General features: G+C 39.1%; 1 protein-coding gene across 6 annotated transcripts in view; it reads left to right on the top strand.

Annotated features, from left to right (window-relative positions):
* FARS2 (phenylalanyl-tRNA synthetase 2, mitochondrial) overlaps nucleotides 1-25,782 on the top strand; it is a 460,578-nt gene that overhangs the window by 111,522 nt on the left and 323,274 nt on the right. For all 6 annotated transcript variants that reach the window (XM_016212998.2, XM_087820664.1, XM_087820665.1 and 3 more), the window contains one exon: nucleotides 6,387-7,021. In XM_016212998.2, the coding sequence (XP_016068484.2) occupies nucleotides 6,410-7,021 (612 nt within the window). In that variant the 5' untranslated portion in view covers nucleotides 6,387-6,409. The remainder of the gene's footprint in view (nucleotides 1-6,386; nucleotides 7,022-25,782) is intronic.

The raw sequence follows: 25,782 nt of genomic DNA, 5'->3' as shown, positions 1-25,782 counted from the left end.
TGCCAGGGGAACCAACCAGACCACTAGGAAGAAATAGAGGGACTAGAAATTGAACTCAGTCACTAATGGTCAGTGATTTAATCAATCATGCCTAGGTAATTAAGCCTCCATTAAAACCTAACAGAACACGTTTCAGAGAGCTTCAGGGTTCAGACCTTCATGTGGACCTGCTGTGCCCAGAGAAGGTATGGAAGCTCCATGCGCCTTCCCAGATACCTCGATCTAAGCATCTCTTCTATCTAGTTGTTCTTGAGTTATATCTTTTTGTAATGAACTAATAATATAGTAAGTAAAATGTTTTCCTGAGTTGTGTGGGCCACGTTAGCAAAATAATTGAACCAAGGATGGGTAACGTCTAATTTATAGGCAGTCATCACCTGGATTATGATGGCATCTGAAATGGGGGGGGGCAGTCTTGTGGGACCGTGCCCTTAACCTGTGGAATCTAAAGCTGCTATCTTCAGGTAGTTAGTGCACAGTTGAATTAAACTGTAGGTCACCTATCTGGTGTCTGCAGAGAATTGCTTGGTGGTGTTGGAAAAACACAGCAGAGCAGGTAAAAAATCCCCATAAAATTGTGGTAGTGAGAAATGTGTCATCAGTTAACTCCTGACTTGAACAGTGAGTATGCACTGGTAACAGTAACAAGGGGTGACTCAGTTGAGGAGAACCTGCTAAGACAGAAACCCACGTCAAAGAGACAGAGACAGGAGCAAGCCAGGTATTGGTGCTGCCCCTGATGTGAGAATGATGTTTCAGGCCCACCTTTGGGTTCAGAGTGAAGCTGATGATTAGCGTGATGGACAGCAATATTACCTTACTTTTCTGAGATCCTCTGGCAGCCCCGCACAGTGAGTTGCCTATATAGCATAGGTATTAGCTTAATTTGAACTAAGTTTTAGTGAATATTTTCCTTAGAAGTAAGAAAAAATTTTAACTAAAATACAATAATGTAACATTTTAACTTTTACAAGTATTAAAAACTTCATTAATGTGTATAATTGAGAAACATTTATTTGGTAGAAGACCTGATAATTATAAATTTCCTAGAAAATGTGAATGTCTTGGGAAAATACCATTGAGTGATTGGCATTGTACTTAGGATAGTTGATTTATAGGTAGGGAAAGAAAATTGGAAAGGCAAAGAAGTTTTTTATATGTCAAACATTCCACCTGCATTGTTATAAAAAATAATTGCTTAACAGGTCACTGAATACAATTAATTAAACTATCTACAGCAATGTTATATTTATACTGGCATTTATTCTTGATATAATTATAAGCGTGTTTAATGCAGGCCATTAAATTGGCTAGAGCTCAATTCAGCAGATAATTTTTAAGTAACTTTTTCTTATAATAAATCAATTACTTTAAAATAAAAGTTTAATTTAAAATGTAATAGATATCTATTTAGAAAATTTAGATATATAAAGGTATAAAATAGAAAATAAGGACCAGGGTATTAGCTGTTAAATCTTACATAGTTCTTCCCAGGGTTTCTAAATATAGTATGTATGTATTTATAGGTAGATATATATTTACATAGTCAAGATCATATCATACATACAATTTTATATACTATTTATCACTTTATAAGTATAAAGTTATAGCATTAAAACTCTGCAATCATTATACTTTCTGGGTGTATATATTTTCTTTTATGGTTCTATAGTTTACTTAATCATTCCTTTGTTAGGAATGTTTACATTATTTGTAATTTTTTTCTATTATAAATCATACTGTAATGAAACTTCCTTGTGTTTAATTTCTATCTTCATTTACATTATTTCCTTGTGATAAATTTTTAGAAGGGTTATTAACCCTGTCAAAGGGTATGAACAGTTTTAAGACTCTTGATAGTGCTGAATTGCTTTCTCAAAAGATTGCACCGATAACACTCCCATCAGTAACATAAGGAACTGCCTCTTGCCTTGCTCTTTTATGAGTAAAAGCCAATGGAAGTTGGCTATTTTCCCACCAGTTTGTGTAAAATGTGTAAACTGTTTGTTGATTGAGTCAAGTTTAATTTTTCTCAGTAGAAACTGTTTTTAAGTATTACATCTGGAGGTTAATGGAGTGTGCCTGATCTTTTCTATGGTTGTGTCTGTATATGGGTCATGTTTGCTTACCATGGCCCTTTCCAGTAAGCTAATTGCACTTCAGACAAATTCCCAGTCTAGTAGAGTTCACGACTGCTTAGTTTTTCCTTTACACACAGACTGAGGGAGATCGGAAGGAAAGACTTTTTAAACATTTAGAAAATGTATTCAGTCTCACAATAAACATTTATTTGTTGTTTTACTAGTTCTAGTGTGGCCTTTGAACAACAAAAGATCCGGTGTAATCCATGACCAAAGAATTGGATGCCTTAAATACCTCTTTATTTTGATTAATTAACTAATTAAATTTAACTTAATTTTAAAATAAAAATTGTATATATTTAAAGTATGCAATATAATTTGATACATATATACATAGTGAAATGATTTCTATAGTCAAGCTAATTAACATACTGTCTCCTCACAATTACCATTTTTTTGTTTATTAAGAGTACATGAAATCTACTCTCAGTAAATTTCCAGCATTCAATGCAGTATTATCAACTGTAGTCCTCATGCTGTACATTAGATCTCCAGATTTAATCATCCCACAAACTGAAACTTTGTACCTTTTGACGCACGTCTTCCCATTTCCCCCACCCCACCCCCCTTCCTTACCACCTTTCTACTTTTCGTTTCTATGTATTCAATTTCTTTGAGTCCCCATGTAAATGAGTTCTTAACTGGACTTAACTTGAAGTAGAAAGAACATTTAGCTGGGAATCAGGCCATTGGGTGCTATTCTCACCTTTGGCTGTGATTGATTGGTTGAACATCCTTGGGAGCACAGGTAATCTGACTTGGTTTCCGTATATATAAAATGTGAGCTAAATGACCTCTGTGGGCCTTTCTAGGATTTTTTTCTTTTAATTTTGCTGAAGATTGAATATCTCCCTTTATTTCTATAAAAGCTGATATACATACACTATTTTAGAAGGTAGTTTGTATGTTAAGATGTAATCTCAAGAATTAGTTTTGATTGTTTTGGGTATAGTATTCCCATTTTTCTTATATGAAGGTCTAGATCTGCCCTGTCCAATATGGTAGCTCCTGTCACATGTAGCAATTTAAATTAAGATAAAGTAAAATTAAATACAATTAAAAGTTAGTCCCTTAGTTGGGCAATAAATTAAGTGCATTATGCACAAGATCAAGTTTAATCCTTGTACTATGAAGTAGGCATTATTATCTGTATTTTATACAGGAGAGACTTGAGGGCCAGAAAGGTCAATTAATGTATTTGAGGTTAATACGCAGGGCCTAACTGGCCAGCTTTGGGTCACATCCACATAGATATTCCTGCTAAGTTTGGTCTTTTGCCCACCTGTCGTATCGATTCTTCTCATGATTGGTCTCACTGCCTCCTCTGTACCAGTGTTAGCACATTTAATATCCACATTTGTACTTTTGTAACTTTTAGTGGCTCTGTAATTTACATATGTTCGTGACCAGGAAGATATGCTTGAGTGTGGAAGAACTTTGTAGAGTTAAGCTAAAACAGGGCTCAGCAAACTTTTCTGTGAAGGACAAGATAAGTATTTTAGGCCTGTGGGCCACACAGCCTCTGTGTCAACTGTTCAGCTCTGACTCTGTAGTGGAACAGTCCCCCCAGACAGCATGTAAGCAAATGGGCATTGCTGGGTTCCAGCAAAACTAGATCGATAGCAGCAGGACATGGGCAAGTTTGGCCTTCGGGTCCTGAGTTAAGTGATATTTCATTCCCACCATCTAAGCTAATGTGCTTTACTTGACTTATCCATTCATGTATTCATTTATGTATTTAAAGTGCACTCATGTATAAAACACACAGCTCGGGTAAGGGAAGTTAAGACGATAATTCACAACATGTAATTAGAATTTAACAGCCTTGGGCCTGTTTTCATTGAGAAGTTTTGAACTTTGTCCATGGGTAGGTGTATGAGTTTTTGCAAGTTACAAGATCTATTTGAGCCTTATTTTCTCTGTCAAATGGTAAGAATAACACTTACTTAACAGAGCTGTCGATAGGATGCCATGGAAGACCGCTGTGCCCGTAGAAGAATGGCTGCTGGCGCTGGTGTTGTCTTCCTGGGTCTCCTGTATTTTCCAGATGAACTACTTCTTATAGAGAAGCTTGACAAAGGCAAAAAGAGAGGAATTTACTTTCCAGATGGGAGTGGGAAAGCGATCATAGTCATTATTCTCTCTCTCTCTGAAGGATAATAGAAAACACACAGTTGTTTTGGGTGAGTGGGAATGATGGTGGGGGAATATATGCAGGGGCTGCTTGGACAGGTAAAATGTCTGAAAACGAGGATCAGACAATGAAACTGTCTTCAGCAGTGGAGAGGCAGGGGGAAGGAGGGAAAAGAAGGGACGTCGGGATGGGACCCACCTGTGGCAGCAGGACCTGCGGTGGGTTTGGATGTGTGAGGAGCTAGGAACTGAGGAGGAAAGGGAAGTCAGTAATGTATGAGTATACATCAAAAGTACCTTTTCCAGAAGATTTCAGAACTTTGTGTAACAGCATTTGCCTTTGGAAGGAAGAAATACTTTCTGTGTCTCGCCAAGGGCGCTGAGCTGGGTATCTAACAGCCTAACAGTCTGACTTTGCGCTAAGATGTGTAAGGCGGCACATACATATTTAAAATGCACATCTCCTGCAGTGACAAGCCACTGAGCACTGGAGATGGGAAGACACATTTCTGTTGAAGCTGAGCCAAAACCACTTTTTGAAACAACTCTGATAAAATAGTTCCATAAATGAATAAATCCAGAGAGTTTTCCTGGGTGTCTTTGAAAGCCTCTCACAGGACGGCGATGTCAGACAAAGATGCTGTCGCGCTTCCCACAGAGCTTGGAGCTAGCTCTTCTCAGTTCCATGTGTGAATTAGTGAACTGTGCGGCCTGGTCCTTACTGGATATGCTTTTGATGGTCTCCTGGGGCACTATAATTCTCTCCCAATGCAGCCTAATACCACGAAGTCACGTATTTTCTTGGTATGATTGTGCGAACCTTGAAGTAAGATAACCACATAGTTATATGCTTTAAAGTAGCCCAGTAGGTAAAAATTCCAAATTGCAGAAGATGGATTTGGATGATTTAAGTTTACAGTAAATTTTTTATGAGCATAGGGCTATGACATCTAAAGATTTTTTTATAACTGAGATTGCTGAGTCAGTTTAAAACTTTCTCGGTGACAGTGGGAAAGAACAGTGTGTTAAGTGGTCCAGAATCCTTCAATGTGGTCTTATCTCTCTGAGTGCCTTAGAGTTTGGTCAGCTGTGTCTGGGTCCTTGTCACCTCCTCTGTGACATGAATGGCCTATGTTAGATGACTGCTGAGGTGACTTTCACCTGTGACATTTGGTGCTCTTATTAAATTCTAGACATTTAAAAAAAAAGATCTAGTCAATACTCTGTCTTCTGGCTGCTCTGAATCCCTTCCCAAGTAAGTTTATTCCTGCTCCTGGCTTACTGTGGGTGCATAGTAGACGCTTGCTCTTTTACAAAACAAAAATGTAATTGATGGGATTCTGCAATGGCATTGAGTTTAAATGACATGACCAGATGCGAGGATAGGAAGGATTTATGTTTATAAAAATAATTTCAGCTGTCCATTGGTATAGTCTATCACTTTGTGTGATATTTCCTTGTTTTTCATTTTTATTTTTAAAAACATTAAATAAAAATAACTACCACCTAAAGTGATGTATTTTATTTGAAATGTCAAAAATGTTTTTAATATCACTTTGTAATATATTGGAATAATCTAGAAGTCATGCTCTGTCAAAGGTAAGTGGAACTTTGTAGTTATGAGGGATACGGGCAGAAATGTGCAGGATGCTGGCATCTTCTGCTGCACTTCAGCGCTGCCTGTGTGATCATGTGCTTTCTCTAATGCGAGACTCTTCTAGGGTTCAGCTAGGCTCTGTCTTTTAGATGATCCATCTGAAGTTTTTTGGTTATAGAAAGTAGTCAAAATAAAAGAAAGTTGTCACATTTAAAGTTTTATTGAGCACAAGTGGTTCAGAACATGACGTGACATGATGATGGAAATTTTCTTTAAACCCAGGGATCTAAATGGCAAAGGGAGGACATCTAGAGATTAGGGATCTAAAAGTGATTCTTTTGATTTAGAGCAGTAAATATTAAGCCTCTGTAACTGGATCTTCTGTGCATGGAGGAGGTGGTGGGGGAAACACAGGTGTCAGTAGGAAAGTGGGGAGCTTGTGGGAGACATGAGAGACATGTTTACCTTCCTCAGAGTGAATCTTAACTTGACCTTTGCATGTATGCTCTTTCCAGAGTCCTTTGAAGAAGTTTCCACAATGGTTTGTTCAGCCCTCAGGAGAGTTGCCAACCTGCCTGTCTACCTGGTGAGGACAGCCAGTAGCGTCTCCAGAGGCCACCAGCACCCAGCCTTGGGATCGAGGCCTGCTGCTTCGGAGCCTGCTGCCCAAGGAGCTCAAGGTAGTGTGCTGGAGCTGCTCGGTCAGTCCTACCCTCAGGATGACTATAGCAATCTCTCCTGGAAAGTTCTCTCCAGGGTTGGCAGGAATCTGCACAACCAGCAGCACCATCCTCTTTGGCTGATCAAGGAGAGGGTGAAGGAGCACTTCTACAAGCAATATGTTGGCCGCTTTGGGACTCCGCTGTTCTCTGTCTATGACGACTTTTCTCCAGTGGTCACCACCTGGCAGAATTTTGACAGCCTGCTCATCCCAGCCGACCACCCCAGCAGGAAGAAGGGAGACAACTATTACCTGAATCGGACCCACATGCTGCGAGCGCACACGTCTGCGCACCAGTGGGACCTGCTGCACGCTGGGCTGGATGCCTTCCTGGTGGTGGGCGATGTTTACCGGCGCGACCAGATCGACTCCCAGCACTACCCCATTTTCCACCAGTTGGAGGCCGTCCGGCTCTTCTCCAAGCACGAGGTGAGTCTGATACTGTTTTCATTGTTGAAGGCATGGGTGGTCTTATTGAGGTCACTCAACAGTTTATCTCAGTGGATCCAGGACAGCTGTTCTTCACATTTGTGAGTCACCCATCCTTGATGACATCCTTTGTACAGGCCAAACCTCAGTGTTTGTCCACTGACTTGTTGCTTAGTAGCTGTAGGTATTGGTAGGCCTTTGTTTTCCGTCTCCTGGCCTTATCCTTTCAATACCCATCTGCCCTTCTCTGGGTTTCTTAAGAACCAATAGCCAGTGGCTCAAATTTACCCTCAATCCAAGGTGGCTAAACATGCAACACTGAAACCTGTGGCGAGTGTCTGCCACTTCTCAGTTAGCAGACGTGAACTGTGTTCAAGCTGCTAGAGATTAATGCATTTCCTGTCCTGCAGTCGAGGGGCCCGGCTGTTTATTGGTTTAGACTGTAAACTGTGTTCTTGTTCCCAAGCTCTTGCCTCAGCCTCCCCTGCTTTACATTTGTGGATGCTCCCATTGTTTTCTTTATCCTAATGTATCGTGTGCATCTCTTTTTCTTTTCTTTTCTTTTCTTTTCTTTTCTTTTCTTTTCTTTTCTTTTCTTTTCTTTTCTTTTCTTTTCTTTTCTTTTCTTTTCTTTTCTTTTCTTTCTTTTCTTTTCTTTTCTTTTCTTTTCTTTTCTTTTCTTTTCTTTCTCCTTTTTTTGGGGGCAAATTATGAAAATTCCTAAAAGCTTGAGTCTATTTCCTAAAAATCTGCAGCACTACTTGTCTTTTATTTATAAATTTTTAAACCATCTCTGTTTTTATTAAGAAACAAATGGAATGAAGTGAGGCACAGGAACTATTTTTATCACTCCTTTAGCACTTCTTCCAAACACAGTCATTGAAACAGGAGGAATCATCATTTTCGTAAAACTTCCTCCTGCCCACACATGCTAAATGGATTGTTGGATATGAAAAGGAATTGTTGGATAGGATCCTTAGCCTAATAGTGACCACTGCTTTGTTGTATTAAACGTCACGTTGTAGGAGATGACTGTTTGCCTCAGGATGTGCAATTTTCCTGTGTATCTCTGCTAATACCACAACAGGTTACTGTCACACAAAAAGCCTGTCCGCTCTTGGTCTCAGAGCTCCTTAGATTTACACTCTTACTGCTTGGCATAGCTATTTTCTAAGTTAGGAATAGTAACTATTAATAAGGATATGGATTTATTAGGAAATGAAAAGGAAATTAACAAAGACAGATCAGAACCTGGGAAATATGACCAAGTGATAGACTGTCACCCATAATTAATGTGCTGGAGGAGATGTGATGCCAGTAGGGTGATGTCTAAGTCACGGCCGCAGACAGGTACTCAGCCCAGCACACCTCGTTAAAGGAGTAAGAAGGGAGAGCGCTCTGATGTATGTGTAAGCCTGCAGGCCATGCAGTGGCAGTGGAAGCTGCAGGACTCACGCTAGCATTTTAATGGAGGAAAAATCCAGGCTGCCACAGAAGGTGGAAAATAGGAAGAGAAATAGGGAGTTAATTCTTATCTTGTAACATATTTGCTTGGGTCCAGTCCAAATTAGTGGGTAGTAGCCAGGACTAATGTAATCTGATGCTACTGTATATTCTGCCTTATAGTTAAAAAAAAATACACATATATATGTATATGTCTAAAGTTATACTTTAATAAATTACTTCCATGTTTATTGTTTCATTTACTTCTCTTAATAAGAACCTTGTGAGATAGATTATTAGTGCTTCAGATCCAAGGATGGTGTGGGGGAGAGAGGGGCAGTGCTTTCTTAATTCCTAGCCTTAACTAAAGTGTTGGTTCTAAGTCTGACCTACCCTTGTTAGGTAGATACTATTAGGTAGAAATTTAGTAGACCCCATTTAAATCATACGATCACAGTTAACATTAATAAAGCAAAATGGATAGGATGTAGTTAAAAATATACTTGCGGTATATTTATTTTTAAATATATTTACTTAAAAAATTTTAAACTCTGAAAGTTAATGAATTGAGTGTTCAATTTAAGGTGCTAAAAGCAAGCAGCATTGTTTTAAAAACGTACAAGGGAGGTGGGTTGTATAGTTTTTAATAATCCCAAGTTTTACTAAACAGATACAACCACAGGATTAGCAAAACCCCAAACCATAGGCAACGTCTTTAAGACAACTGGGTCACAAGATCTCCCTAAGATCCTTTTTTTTAAAAATCCTCACCTGGGGATATGTGAGAGAGAGAGGATGAGAGAGAGAGAGAAACATCGATTGGTTGCCACCCACATGCACCCTGACCAGGCATGGAACCCGCAACCTGGGTATGTGCCCTGACCAGGATTGAACCCGCGACGTTTCAGTGTGCCAACTAAGCCCCCTGGCCAGGGCTCCCTAAGAGCTTCACAAATGGGTAGGAACTCAAAACTGACAGCTAGAAGATCTGCATTGTGTCAGAAACTGAGGTAGTAGAGGAAAGCAGTGGGCCTGGGAAGAAGAGAGCTTCCTTAGAGTCTGTTAGAGAGCAAACTTTGGACAGCCAAATTTACTGGAGGCTTTGACATTAAGTACTAGTAATAAAGTGTTCACTGATGACCATTAACATCACAAAACGGGCAGCCAGACTTACCTGTCTCCAGATGGAAAAATATAATGCTAACTGTAAAGTCCTGCCAAGAAATTTGGAATTCAAGCTGATCAAAATTTAGATCTAACTAAATTTATGGGAAGTACAAAGGCAAAGAAACATATTAAACTACACCATGGAGATGTAATAGGCAAACTCCAGCCTGTGGGAAATTCTGTAGCAGTGCGAACCAAAAGGTGGTCTGCATAATGAAATAGAAGTATCAAAAGTAAGCACTTATAAACCTGTAAGCAGTGTTTAGTGTTAGAAATGTTTAAGCCAGCATACTTAGCACGTTATTAGTGGACTTCTCTGGTTGAACAGCAGGTGAACTGGTTCAGGTGTTCCTAAATGCTCTTGGTCAGTTGCATGTGCTCAGTCTGTTTTGTAGTTATGTGCAGTAGGACATGTATCAGTTCGAGACTGACTGGAAATCTAAAAATGTTCCTTTATCATAGACAGTTTGAAAAGCACTGCTGTACAGGATAAATGATTCAGTTTCTTCAGATAAATTGTAAGAACCACAAAAGTATGGATGGAATCACTATGTGTAGATCCCATCAAAAGAAAACATCTTTAAAGAAAAAAAAAATTGAGACCATTGGAAATTCAACACTAACTGAATATTTGAATTTAAGGAGTTATTTTTTATTTTTATTTTTGAGTGTATGATAATGGTATTCTTATAAAGTCACTTATAAAGTCACTTATATTCTTATAAAGTCACTTTCTTTTAGAGATACATATTGAACTACCTATAAATGTAATGGTCAGCTGTCTGGGGTTTTCTTCAAAATAATATGAGATTGGTGTTCGGGGATGAATGTAGGAGGATTGGTTGTGAATTATTAATTATTGAAGCTGGGTGTTGGATTCATGATGGATCATTATCTTTTCTATTTTTGTATATGTTTGAAAATTTCCTAGTAAAGGGTTAAAGAAAAAGATTAAAGGAAAACATTGGGATTAGTTAGTCAATAAAAAAAGTATGCTGAATATGAACTGGGTCCAGGAATGTAAGAAGGTACCAAATAGCCATTAGAAGATCCATGGTTTCTTGGGAAAGACAACTATTAAGATTAAAAAAACACAAACAGAAACCAGGAGGCAGGAAATATTAAGCATAAAAGCATCAATTGCATGCAATAGAAAGCTGAAACCAATTAAATCTAGAATTAATAGCCTCTCTTCCACCAGTCTGAGATGACTTTTTACATGTGAGTTTTGACCAAATCTGAAAGACTTGTACAGTCTGTTTCAGAGAATAGAGAGTCCTGTCAAACTCATTTTATGAGGTTAGACATGTTAATATGCAAAGTAGATAAAAACATTTTAGAAGCTTCATCTTAATGAACACAGATATAGAATTATTAAATGAAATATTTGCAGAAATTTAATTCATTTGGTGTATTGTACCTACTGCATTATTATTACACCTGTATTATACCATATTAAATGATACAAGGAGATAATGCATGTGATCTCCTAAATAGATGTAGAAGAGTAATTTGATGGTATTTAATATTTTATGACATAAAAAAGCATTTGATGACATTAATGACTCATGACAAATTTTTAGCAAACTGGGAATAGAAGGGAAGTTCCTTAACATTATAAATTATTTTGTCAAGCACTCACAGCAAACATCATAATTTGTGGCGAATCATTATAAATATTTCTGTCAAAATTAGCATTTCAGGATGACTTGCCATCACTGTGTCTGTTCATCAGTTTGGGAAGTTCTAGCTTATGCAGTGAACCAGAAGAGAAATAGAAATTATAAGCATTGGGAAACATGAGATGAAGGTGCTTCATATGGAGATACGATGTTCTACCTAGAAAACTGAATAGAGTATCCAGGTCAGTTATTCCAACTAGTAAGTCTTTTAAGTACAAAGACAATGTAGAGATATGTTTCTTAACCACAAGTGATAACTCATTAGAAAATATAATGGTATAAAGATTTCATTTATAGTATCAACTAAAACTTTGATGTCTAATAGTTGCAGATGATGTTTAAGATATTTATAGATAAAATTATCAGATATTGTTAAAAGACCTAAATGAAGAAGAAAAAAAGGAGAGCTATATCTTACTTGTAGATTTATAGGCAGGAAAACAAGATCATGAATATGTCAGTTTGCTCAAAGTCAATCTATAAATTTGAATTCAAGTGTAAATCTAATAAAAATGTCCACGGGTATTCTGAAGATGTTGAACGACTGATTGGTCTTCAAATTCATAGGAAGGACAAGTTCATGCATAGCTGGAACAGTTTTAAAGAGCACCAGTATGCCCTGCTGGCGTGGCTCGGCGGTCGAGTATTGACCTAGGATCCAGGAGATTGAGGTTCGATTCCCAGTCAGGGCACATGCCCGGGCTAGGGGCTCAATGCCAGTGCGAGGCATGCAGGAGGCAGCCAATTAATGACTCTGTCATCAATGATGTTTCTATCTCTCTCCCTCTCCCTTCTCTCTGAAATCAATAAAGACATATTTAAAAAAATAAAAAAAATAAAAATAAATAAAGAGCACCAGTGTAAGGGGACATGCCTTCCCAGGCATCAAGAATATAATGTTCTCGTTATCAAGATGGTTTAGTATTAGCACAAGGTTAGTCAAACAGAGAACCTTGAATCAGCTTTACTCATATTTGGGAATTTATTATCCTATTATAAAATGGAAATGATGTTAAATAAGTGGAGAAGTAATAGAATCTACGTGAATCACTGAGACAATTATCTATGTAGAAAAAATTAATGTCTGCCTCACACTAAATGCAAAATTCAATTCTGGATGGATTCACAATTCATTTGTGAAAAAGAAGTCTTTAAAGTTAAACAAGAAAATAAACAGATTATCATTATTACCTTGGGGGTAGAATATAATATCCTTTTAATATTTATTTATTTTTAAATATGTCATTATTGATTTCAGAGAGAGGAAGGGAGAAGGAGAGAGAGAGAGATAGAAACATCAGTGATGAGATAGTCATTGATCGGCTGCCTCCTGCATGCCTCGCACTGGGATTGAGCCCGCAACCTGGGCATGTGCCTTTACCGGGAATCGAACCATGATCGCCTGGATCCTAGGTCAATACTCAACTGCTGAGCCACGCCGTCTGGGCTAGAATATAATATCTTAAAGCGAGAATCCCTAAACAAGAAAAATCCTTAATGGAAAAAATTGTGACTACTTTAAGATAGTTCTACTTCATTAAAGTCTTCATTAATTAAGTTAAAAGACAAGCAACAGTCTGGGTGGAGATATTTAACATTAGGGATGATCAAATAAAAATGTCTCAGTATGAAAGAAGGAATCCAGTAGGGAAAAAAGTCTGACAATACCAAGTTTTGCCAATATGTGGAGTCATGGGAGTGCTCTTGAGGAGTATAAAAACCCACACCTGAAATTCCGCTCCATACATATATTCTTTGGATATTTTCTTTTCAAAAAAATCCTCACCAGAGGATATTTTTTTCCATTGCTTTTCAGAGAGAGTGGAAGGGAGGTGGGGGAGACAGAGGAAACGTCAATGTGAGAGGGACACTTTGATTGGTTGCCTCTGGCACGCTCCCTGCCTGGGGCTGGGAATGGAGCCTGCATCTGAGGTATGTGCCCTTGACTGGAATCGAACCTCAGACCCTTCCGTCTGTGGGCCAATGCTCTAACCACTGAGCCAAACTGGATACATTCTTAAGTGCTTATATCAGCAGATAGATGAGAATGTTTCTAGCACTATTACTATTAGCCAAAATCTGCAACAAACAACCCATGTTTCTACCAAGAGTAGAACATAAATAAAGTTGTATATGTATTCAGTGGTGTGTGAGTGTCCTATCTGTGAAAATGAGTAAACCACAACTACGTACATCCACGTGAGTGAACATGGAAAGTACTACTAGGCAGAGAAAGAAAGTTACAGAAGCTTACATTGTGTGATTGCATTTATATAAAGTTTAAAAATATGGGGAAAATAATGAGTATATTATTTAGGGGTTCATGCATATGTGGAAAAGTTAAGGAAAGCAAGGGAATAATTTAAAATTCAGTTTAGTTGCCTCCCTGAGGATCAGCAGGGCGATTGTGATCAGGCAGGGGCATGAGAGGATAGCAGAGTTCTTGGCACTGTTCTCTTTTCTGAAAATGGATATGGGTAGTTGAGCACACATGTATGTGCTTTTATTGTTTAACTATGATATACTTATATACTTCTTATGAATGATTTATTGTGTAATTTTTTTAATGAAAGAAAGAAAAATGGGCAAAGAGCCTTAACAGCTTTATTGATAGAAGAGACACATGATCAGCCAATAAATAAGGACCAGCTTTATCAGTGAACAAGAAAATGCAAATTAAAACAACCAGATATTATTTCAAACCCATTAGATTAGCAAAAATTAATAATCCTGACAGTACCAAGTATCTAGAAGAACCATAAATCTTATACCCTTTTAGTGGAGTGTATATAGTTGCCACCACTTTGTATATTTAGTGATTTCTAATTTTTAAAAAAATTATATGCTCTGTCATCTGGCATTCTTTAAAAACATATTTTAAAGGAACAGTGTACATCTGTGCATTGAATATTTTATAGCGTTCAGCATAAATAAACTAGAATACCTATGTCAACATACAATGTTGAGAGAAAAATAGTGATATTAAAACAATATCTTTTTATAGGTTTTCAAAATAAGCCAAACAACATGCTCTCTCACTGTGTGCTTGCTCATGCTCTCTGTCTTTCTCTGTTTCACTTGCTCCAGCTCTCTTCCCCTCTCTCCATACACACAAATAACACTCACACACACACCACAATCACACATGCAGCATTTTTTTGTTAGATAAATATGTAGGTAGGTGTGAAAAAATTACATGGGAATGATAAACACAAAAATCATGACAGTGATTACCTGTGAGGTAAAGGGAGGGTGAATGGTATCTGCAATCATCATTGTTTGTAAATGATGCAAAATGTTATGATTTTTTGGAGCATAGAAGGATTTTTGAGATGAAAAATTTTGAGAACCATCGTTGTATAGCTTCAAAACTAAAATTTTACAAAACATTTATTGAGACATTTATTTTGTAAAGAATAGCAGATTTAACAGACATACCATATAAGTCATGCATGTATTTAATGTGATTTAAAAAATATTAATTAAAAATTATGTACCTGGACCAGTGCTCAAAGAAACTGTGTTTTTCTTTTGTCCTGGCAATGCCTTGTCCTGTTTCACCAGCTGAGCTCTGTGTACAGAATGCACAGAAGGGCTGTGTAGGAGGCAGCCTTTATAGTTTAGTTTCTTCTTTACTCCTGGCTGCAGTCTTTGTTTCCCTTGAGTGTCTTCATTCCCCTTTAATGACTTCCTCTGCGCCAGTTTTATCCAGTTCTTTCTCTTACATACCCAAGTATGCAAGCAATTCTTCCTCCTGAATTTAAGATTATTCATGATGAGCCTTCCTTCTTTGCTCTGAAACAAAGGGGAACATGTTTATAGAAAAGATGAGTGAAGGTGTGCAGAGGAGTAAGCTTTTGATATAATGTTGACCACAACACGTTACCAAAATACTACTTCATCAAGATTTCTGTGTTAAGTTTATATTTCATCCCATCCCCAGGCCCCTTTAAAAAAAAAAAAATCACTTTCGTTCACCCTTCTTCTTGTAGGAGGGTGGTTTAAGGGGTTCTCTCCATAGGTTGTGCTCCTTGCCTGTAGTGATTCAGTCCTTGTGGAGTGGATACCCTTCATTTTGAACAAGCCCTTTGAAATCCTTTGTGATTCATCCTTATTAAAAAACCACTCTCATCTATCATTAAAAAATTTTCCCTTTGCTCCCTCTGATATTCTCTTCACTTTCCAGATGGTTCATTAGAACCCTCCTGTTCTTGGGCTTCTTTTTCCAGCTTCCCCACTGTTACTTTGGCAGTTTTGCCAAGGGTAGCCTCTTTATTCCTGCTTTCTGTCCTGAGTCACTTTTCTGTCTTTCAGTAAATGACAGGGTTTTATTCTCCACCATGTGGCTATTGGGTTTTCTTAATAGCCTCATGCAGAGAGGCTTTACTGAAGACATTTTTATTTGGCCTTGATAGATTATAGTCACCATGTTTTCCTAATCTCTTCTTTAAAATCTTTTAGGAAAGACTCCCCCTGTTAAAGACACACTTGAATTGAAATGGCTTTAATTTTTAAAATTTTTTTTCTCTACCTAAATGTTTACTTAGGTAGGTGTATCTCTTGACAGTGAACTGAAAGGCACCTGGTCACAGCCAGGAGTCTACGATATATTGGATTTGAGGAATACCCTATTATTGAAGGACAAGGGGGGTTTGGAGAACCAATTAAGGAGAGGCTGGTCTCTGTTTCCTGTGGCACAGGGCTTTTACAGATAATTAGTTCTTGCTTATGACAAGACAGAACTAATAGCCTCTTAGCCTGAGACTTTGTCACTGGCCTACAACATTATTGCCCACAACCCTCATTGAGCTTTCAGCACTCACTGCCTGGAATTGTTGACTTGTGTCTGTCTGGTATGGTATCTCCAACTGGTTAGTCAGTTCCTTAAGGGTTTCACTCTCTTCTTTGTGCCTCTTGTCTCTAACCGAGGAACCTTTACAGAGTAGCACTTGGCAGATGTGGCACTTGGATGTCTCCCTTGTCCTAGTCTGCCAACTTCTACTCTGTAAAAGATGGCAGCTAACATAGTTAACTGCATGACCCTTCACCCATTAGCTTTTCTGGTTGGGCATTCCCAACTATTTTTCATGCTCCAGCCTTCCAGAGGAGCATATGTATCATTGAGGGCTGGATTGTAAGACAGAAACCACACAGTAACTCGATCAGGGAAAGAATTATTAAGTGCAACCCAGAGAACTGGGGTAATGAGGGATTGGCTAGTAAGAGGTAAAGAGAACTCTAGAGAGTACAGCAAGCCCTAGTCAGGGCTCACTGAATGACAGGTGGAAGTGGCGTCAATGCTGGTGGAATAGCGGGGTGTCCACACTCGGGCATTTGCTGTAAATCTGCTCTCCAAGTTTCAGGAAAGCTGTTTTGGAGGAGGTATCTTGCAGGAAGCACTCCGCTATGAAACTCCCTAAGCGGGGTGATTGTGGGAGCCCCTGGGGAGCTGAGTCCTGCTGCTTACATTTCAGGGCTCTTGGGATCCAGCAAGAATTCCTTTGTAATGTCTCTCTAGTGACCTCTACTGACAGGGCTTAACATTGTGCCAGATGGCAAAGGAAAAATATTTAAAGGGCCCAACTCAGTTTTCACAGAGCAGTCAGTGAAGGATTGATTTGTGACCAGAAGCGGTGCATTGACTACTGGCATGATAAGCTTGCTCCCTTTCCTAAATATCTGTAAGTCTTCAGGGAGATAAGTTGATATTAACCCAGTAAAGGGATTGCTAGGAAACTCACATTTAGGAAGACAGAAACATTTATTTTTGATTCTAATTTAAAGTTTCTGAATATAATTTAGGGAGTGCATGTTATAGCATAGTAAGAAGCTAGGGAAATTCCAGGACAAGTGGAATAGGGAAACTAAGACATAGTTAAACGGCGTTTTGTTTGTAAGTCTCCCCAACCACAGGACAAATAGCTTAAATCACCCTATTCAGGGAGACAGATAACAGAAACCCAATTAGTGCCATTTGCCGAGCACACCCAAGGACAGACAAAAGAATAAATCTCATTTTGGTACATCAGCATAAAGCTCATGAATATTCTATTGAGCCTCCCCTAAGACCTCCCCTAAATGCCCATCCTTTAAAACCCCTGAAAATGAAGGTCCCTCCAGGGAGCATGCCCGTCCCATTCCCTTTCCACCAGCATTGACGCCACTTCCACCTGTCATTCAGTGAGCCCCGGCTAGGGCTTGCTGTACTCTTTAGAGTTCTCTTTACCTCTTACTAGTCAATCCCTCATTATTCCAGTTCTCTGGGTTGTACTTAATAATTCTTTCCCTGATTGAGTTACCGTGTGGTTTCTGTCTAAAAGCCCCTGAAAATGAAGGTCCCCAAGCATCCTTTAAAACCCCTGAAAATGAAGGTCCCTCCAGGGAGCACGCCTGTCCCATTCCCTTTCTCCTCTCCTTCCCCCAGGGGCAAGTATCTCCTACACTCCAAGGGACCCCACAAGACTTGCAACCAGAGGAGCAATGGGCAGTGGCAGCTCGTCTTGGGCTAACCCCCTGAACCTGTTCCTAAGGCCCCCTTTTCTCTGACTTCCCAGTGACCCAAGGTAGCCCAGCCTAGGCTCTCCTGTTGCTTTCTATTCCCTTCCGTATTTCACTGTCCTAAGTATATTTTTGACAGTGCAGATGCTCTCTACTTATTGGCTCTTAGTATGTGGGATACATAAAGGATAGAGGATATTTTGAAGGGTAAAAGCTTGTGCTCCTGAACCAGTATAGCATCCAGAGAAAAACAGATGGATATTCTCTGTATCTCGTTCCTCCAAGATCTCAGGAAAATTATTACCATTTATATTCAACATTTGCAGTTGGAGGCCAAGAGGGCCTCATTAGGTTTTACTGAATCCACATATTATAGTAGCAATATTTTTTGTACTAGCTGAAGTGAAGTGTGAAAGTAGGAAAAATATTTTCATAGTGATATGCTGTTTCACAGTAGACTTCACTTCTTGCTAAAGACCACATTTCTTTGCCTGGTGCACATTACTGAAAGTTACTTGTATGGATGGAGTAGCATAATTCACATTTTCAGCTTGGTAGGTGCATGTGCGGTATTAATCAGAGGGGGTTTTCTTTATTAGCAAGCCTCAGGACCAGCTAGCAGTCTGTGTACGCACATTCTGTTGGATTGTATGTGTAGATGCCTGAGTTTGCTCTTAGACTTAAAGATGACACTCCTGCTGTTTGACTGATAGTGTGCCCTTTAACAAGTACTTTAGCTATCTTCTTTCTGAGGCTTTGTCCTTGAATTTACTGCTTAATGTCATCCTCCTCACTCATCCTGGGGAATTCTCTGTGAAATTATAAACTTGTGAACATGAATGAATTTGAAAGGTAAAGTACAGTTTTCTTAAACTAATATGTCATCAAACACTGTATTTTTCAGCTCTACAGAGACTTTATATAATGTTGTATGTGATTGAAAGCATTTCATCTTAGCAGTGGTTTCTAACCTTTTGAGAGATTTGGACAACCCTCACCATCACACACATAATATTTCGAATAGTTTAACAAATATTATGTGCTCTTTTGTATTATATTACGAAATTAGAAGTCGTTGTTAAGGAGATAGTTCAGGCTCCATGTCCTAATTCCCAGCTTAAGTCTGTAGTAAATTGGAAAAGCTATTCTTTATTCTCTTAGCAATTTTCTTTCTTCCTACTTCTGCTTCGTTGTAATACTTCTCTTGGATCACATTGGGAACTAAACTGGGAATATGTTTTGTGGTGGGTTACATAAAGAGCAGTAGAATTTAGGGTTAAGTTAGCTATAAGAAGGCAGACAATGCTGCCTAACTTGGAAATGACCAGATGTCAGCTGCTGGGTTGATTTCAGGGTTGGGGTCGAAGTCTAGAGCTAAGAGTTTAAAGGCTGTCTAAGAGCAGGAGGGGAGTTGAATGTGTTTGGGGAGGCCAAGGGAACAATTTCTGCCTAAGTCTGAGAGCCTCTGTCCTGAGGCATGGAATATTTCTGAGTAGTAACCATTCCAGATTCAAGAAATGGAAATAGTAGTTCTATGCTTAGAAATGTCGTAAGGCACAGAGCTACCTGGAGATGGGACTCAGGTACAGAGTTGGGTAGCATGGATCTTGTAGGGAGCAGATCTTATCACACATACATTGAAAAGTGACTCTTAGAGGCCTGTGATGTGTTATAGGTCTAGATAATTTGTTGTATGTATTGTTTAAGGTTTATGACCCAGGCTAAACCCAAAACAGAAGGATTTACATTAGACAAATGGAAATAATAACTTCCTCACCATAAGAATTGTGAGAGACTGTTTCAAAGGGAGTGTGGGTTACCTTCTCCGGGGTGATATTTCTCAGTATTTTTAGTATGTGGACTCTTAGATAAGGTGAATGACTCTTCAGTTCAGTTGCCCCAACTCTTTCACCTTTTTAGTGCAAAAAGAACTCTGTGATTCCAATGATGTGTTATTTCTCAGGGAATTTGTGGTAGGATCATGTAGAATATCTATTTGCTTTGGCAATAGTGGTATAAATGATTCTTATTTGAACTGTAGTGTCTTAAATACAATTTTAATATCTAGTTGTTAAATATTGATTCTATCATGTATCAGCATATACTATAGTGTTTATCAAGTTATCCACAAAAATTCATTCATAATGATACAGCTGATATCGATTTATTGTTAAAAGGCTCTACCACCATTGGAAATCTGTGACCAACCTAGGATATCATTGAAGATCTACTGGTAGTTTTCTTTTGTGAATTGTGGAGATTCCAACTTTTAAATTGTATATTAGGGCCATAGGAATTTTTGGTATTGTCCATTTGTATTAGGATCTCTAGAAACAGAACAAATAATGTGTGTGTGTGTGTGTGTGTGTATGATTTATATAAAGAGATTTATTATAAGGAAGTGGCTCATGGGATTATGGAGGCTGAGAAGTCCAGACCAACAAGAGCTGAGCCAATGGTATAGTTTCAGTCCAAATCCAAAGGCCTGTGAAGTTCTAGTAGGAGTCCATGTCCGAGCACAAGACTGGTGTCCCAGCTTGAAGGCAATAAAAAACAAACAAAAAACAAAATATAAGATGTAATATAAAGTATAAAAGAAAGCATAAAATAACAAGTAAAAGGCAGAGGGAAAAATTCTTTCTTAGTCTTTTATTCTATTCAGCCTTCAAAAAGGTTGGGGGAGGCCCACTCAAGTGGAGAAGACTCTCACAGACACACTCAGAAATAACATTTAACCCTATGGCCCAGTCAAGTGGACACATAAAATGAACCACTACACTGTTCTTGGGCAGCCATACTTTATAGTGGAACACAGAGTCCTTCATCAATTTCAATAGCTCCTCAATTTTGTTCAAAAATTACTCCACATTTTAGAAATGCCTAGTGAATCATTTAGTTAATTACTAGTAAATAGCCTTTATTTGTACACAAAAGTGTTAAAGTAAGGAATTATGCATTTCTTGCCCTACGGGATGGAACAAAAGACTTGCAGTTTGGGTTGCACCTGTCTGTGGGCCTTGGCTTCATGCATGGAACATGTTTCGGTTAGCAGTGCTACTTATTCTGGCAGTAACACCATCTTTTGAGCTGGTGAGGAGGGAGTGGAATCCTGGCTCTGAATTTCGTTCTCTAAGGACCTTAGAGAAATTATTTAACCACTTTGAGCCTCAATGTCCTTAATTAAAACAAGGACAACTCCTGAGTTGTGGTTAAAGAGCCTAGCACGATGCCTTATGAGTGGGAGATGCTCAGCAAATGTTAACTCCTCTCCCCATACCCATATTTATCTCGATAATAGATGTTGCCCTAGTCCTGCTTAGTATCGATCTACCTGTGCATCATCAACATGAATCAGATATGTTGTGGGTCTTACTTTTTAGATGTGATCTACTTTTTTTAAGCCACTTCTGTCTTTTCTGTTGATTAGTACATTTTCTGCCATCTCCCTTTAGAGTAGGTGACAGCATTTAGATGGGTCTCGGTCCTTTTACATTTCACCCACTGGCACCATGAATGAGCTGTTTAGGTACCTGAAGAAAAAAAATGCAGTCCCTTCCTCTCTGTTTTATCTGTCATCATGGCCTAGAAAGAGGATGACAGGAGATCGGAATTTTCAGGTTGACAGCAGAATGGATGAAGTTTTCTCCTTTAAATGGTGGTTGTCATGAGAACCAGTTCACACCAGGACAGGGCGATTTTTATTGTTGCCATCGTTGCTTTTCGCCTGAACTCATCCAGACGTTGAATCTCTCATGTAGTTTGTGCACAGCTTCATGTAACTTCCTTGCTTTGATGGATGGAAGTTTCTGATCTCTTCTCTGTATGGGCTAGAGGTTGGCGCAACATCAGTCCACTTCCTTCTCGCACTGGTCCTCCTAGGAGAACGCCAGGAGAAGAAAGTGCGAAAAAATAAACTTGTCACAATATGTCAGCATTGATAAAAGCAGACAAAACAACTGACCAGATTTTGGAGACCCCCAGAAGCCTTTGGCAGTATCTTTGGGGCGTGGGAGGAGGCAGAGACCGCTGATACTCCACCGACACTGCCGCTGAGCGCAGCGGGGCCGCCAGGAAACAGCGGGGAGGGCGAGCCGCCTGGGCGCCAACCAGCTGTTGGAGTGTGTTCCTGGTCCTGGCTTCTTGAGAACATAGGTTTTTGTCAATAAGTAAGGAACTCAATAACCTCTATGATATATTCAACTTTAAGTTTCCGTCATGGAGGTTTAAGTGAGGGGAGATTTGGAAAGACCATGCTGTCTAGCAGGACCTGTTTGAGTTTGCAAATGAAGTTCTAGTGTGGGGGGTTCCCTGCGGAAACTGCTGATACCCTTGGAACTTGTTCACTTCTGACTTGAGCTGCTTGTCTTGTATAGCATCCTTGCCAGCTTATATTTTGTTCACCCGCCTGGCAGAAGTTGCCTTTTCATCACCAGTGGTTTTTTTTTTCCTTTCCTTTTTCTTTTTTTGTAGCATCTTTCACCACAGAACATAGACTGTTTCAAATCTCTTCCCACTATTTTACTGGCACGAAGTTTCGTGTGAGGAGAGGAAATAAGACAAGCAGCAGGCAGACAATAAAGTCTGCTTTTGCAGTGCAGAGCTTTGATGCGTTCCCTCCCCTGCGCTAATCTCTGTAACCTGATTAATTGGCAGGTGGTGTGTTCCAAAAATCCAGGGAATGACAAAACTGACTCAGTATCAATTAGCTAAAACAGAAACAGACTCCCCACAGAGACCCTAGGACAGAGTTGTATTTAACTGGGCCCCTTCAAACACAAGCCTTCTCAAATGATGAACAGTAGAAGATCTCACTTAGGGCCAGTTGTTTAAAGAAATTAAAAACTGTGGAATTTAGCAGCTGAAATCCACTTGGATGAGTCTGCTATCCCTTTAATATGTCTGTCTATTCATCTCACTAAGACATCCAATCCTTCCTCCAAAGTGATTTGAATACTTAATATTTGCTGAAATGCTTTAGTTGGATTTAAATAACGTAATTGAATTTGCTTGCTGCATTCAGGGGAAATGAAGGCTTGGGAATTCCTCTGATAAGATATGTGAACGTGCTTATTTTTATAAGTGATTCTTATTTCTCTGTCTGTGAACCAAGAATTAATAAACAGTGGGTCTTCCAAATATATGAGGCTGTATTCATCAGAGTACAGACTTTATCTGTCTCTCTCCAGGTGACTGGCTTGTCCCTGGGGCTCAGATGTGATCTGCTTAGTGACAAGTTTTGGTTGAGCTGAATTGGATATAGATTGCCTTTGTGTTTAGATACCATGTGTTCGTAGAAACCTCATCCTAAACAGGATTGTTGTAAAATAAATTCCTAAGTGCTGTTGCTTTTGTTTACAGCCCAGTGAGAGACAGATAAATTAGAAACTCTACACAACATAATCAGCACAATGAAAGAGTTATGGCCAAGGCATAGAAGAGGGAAATCTTCATCCCTGGGGGTAATAATAGAAGGCTTACCAAAGGATCTTAAAGAGAAATTTGAAGTGATCCAGGCAAAGAAGGGGTGCTGTGTTCCAGATAGGGGGAGTATCAGATTTGAAGGCACGAAGATAAAAAGGAATATGATGAATTCCTGGATTGCGTACTGTGGAGTGGCTGGAGCAGGGAGAAGTGACAGGAAATGAAGTTAGAGAGAGAGGTGTAAACTGCTTCATGAAGGGTCTTCTAGGTAACCTTATGGAATTTGAGCTTTAGTTTAAAAAGAATGAGAAGTCTTTAATGTTTTTTAAGCATAGGAGTGATGCAGGCAGAATGGCATTCTACAAAAAGAATTTTGCAGAGTAGCTCATGTCATAGAGCAGTGTACGGAAAGAATGAAGATGATGAGACTAGTTAGAAGATTATTTATATTCATCCAAGAAACCAGTGCAGGCCAAAAAAAAGAAATGGCGGGATGACAGATAGGAAAGGATGGACTTGAGAGTATTAAGGAGGTGGAATCTCCTGGATTTGGTGGCTGCATGTAGGGAAAGGTGGGAAAGGGAAAGCATTTGAAAGTAACTGTTGGCTTGCTTTCTTGGTACCATTCCCAAGGTTAGGGATCCCAGGAGGAGAAGTGTGGCTTGGGGAAGGGGTCAGGAGAGCTAGCTGAGTTCGTGATCTGTTCAGGTGGAGGATTTGCAGATGGAGATGCCCAGGAGGCAGGTGCATGTATGTGTCTGGGCCCTTGCACAGTCAACGAGGATGGAAATGGAGATTCTGATCCATCAGCACACAGGTGACAGGTGGTGGTTGCAGCTATGAGCTCAGCTGCTTTCATCTAGGGGAGAGTGAGAAGAGTTAGAAGTGTACAAAACTGAAAGTGAGGCCTGTGGAATACAACTACTGTATTAGCAACAGGGAAGCAAGGAGGGGGAGGCTGTGAATGACCAACTTAACTGTGAGGAGGCGAAAGGTAGTCTGTAGCATGAATTGGGATTAGTGGGAGTTTCATTTGTTTTGTGGATTGTTTGCTTAACAGGAAGAATTGAATATGTTTACTGAGGAAAAAGAGCCAGAAGAGAGATTAAAGATATAGGAGACATGGGATGACTTCTAAGTAAGGACTTTGAGGAGACAAAGTGATGGGGTTGGGTGTTTTCACGTCTTTGGGAGGGGCTAGTATTGCCTACAGCTTGACTGAAGGAAGGTGCACTTCTCTTTTTTTTTCTTAAATTAAGGTGGGCAGGAAGATTTGAAGCACAACTGCAGAGGCCTATGCATTTGTGAATGGGAATGATGGCTAGAAGTTGGGGGTTCTGTTTTCTGGTGACCTCTCTTTCCTCAGGAAGAAGGCAAGACCACTTTTATTTTCCCCCTAGTGAAAGTGTAGGTGAAGTAGGCATTTTCAGGAGTGAGATACTGATTAGAGCCGTCTCTGAAGTTAACTGGAGAGAGAAACTAATACTTCTTTCCCTGAGATTTGGTGCTTGACTCAGCAATGCTTAAAGAGGCAGTCCTAAATGGATTAGGTAATTAAGAAGAAATGAGCAAAGCATCTGCTGTGTTCAAGGCACTCTGATGATGTTCCTCATGCTTTGGATCACAGCTGTTGCAGAGCCCTTTCCTATTGTTCCTGAGTGGGTTAAAAATTGTGGTAGCCTGGCTTCCTTCACAGTAAGACTCTGAAATGTTGCTGTCTGGGCATTTGTCTCTCTTTAGCATGCTGACTTCAATGAGAGAAGTGTATGGTCCCTATATTCAATTTTTTAATAAACCTTTTATCTTAGAATAGTCCTAGGTTTACAGAAAAATTGCAAAGACAGAACAGAGTTTTTGTGTACCGTACACTGAGTTTCCCCTATTACTGACATTTTACACTATTATGTATATTAATTAGTGAACAGATTTTTACGTATTATACCTACATTTATTTTTGTGTATTTCCAAACCTTGCTGTGGCCTTTTCAATTGTCTTTGACAGTGAGAGGAGCATTTGTCTATTGATAATTCAGAAACATGAGTTGAATCAATAACTTGAACAGTCTCTCTTACTTTCTTTGGGATTGTCTTATCCTAACCTCTAGTTCTTACCTTTGAGAAATCATACAGTTGAGGGGGGAAAAGTATCCAGAGAAAAATAAATACCAACTTGAATTTTATCATGTGAGTATAACCCTGGAGTCAGTTATATGTGTCTTTAACAAAAGGTGTTATCTAGTAAATACAGCTTGTTAGACAAAAGTCTTTTAAAGATGGATTCATGAGGAATAAAGAATGAAAAGAATGGGTGTTCTTTTTTTGTGTGTGTGTGAAAAGATCATACATCTTGAAATTAAAAGGTCTCTTCTGCTGACATCACATTGCTGTTCACTAGCTCACTGTTTTCACTTCCAACTCAACAGAATACAGAACAAGGAACCTCTTCTATTTGCTGTAAGAGTCCGTTCATAACAAAGTCTTTATGAGTGATATGGAATTTGCTGATAATTTTGTAAGTAAGAATGAAGAGAGCATCTATATCATGTAATC

This window comes from Miniopterus natalensis, chromosome 9, assembly GCF_054644295.1.
Source record: "Miniopterus natalensis isolate mMinNat1 chromosome 9, mMinNat1.hap1, whole genome shotgun sequence".
In the NCBI taxonomy this organism is placed as follows: Eukaryota; Metazoa; Chordata; class Mammalia; order Chiroptera; family Miniopteridae; genus Miniopterus; species Miniopterus natalensis.
This window is presented reverse-complemented; position numbering and strand designations above follow the sequence as displayed.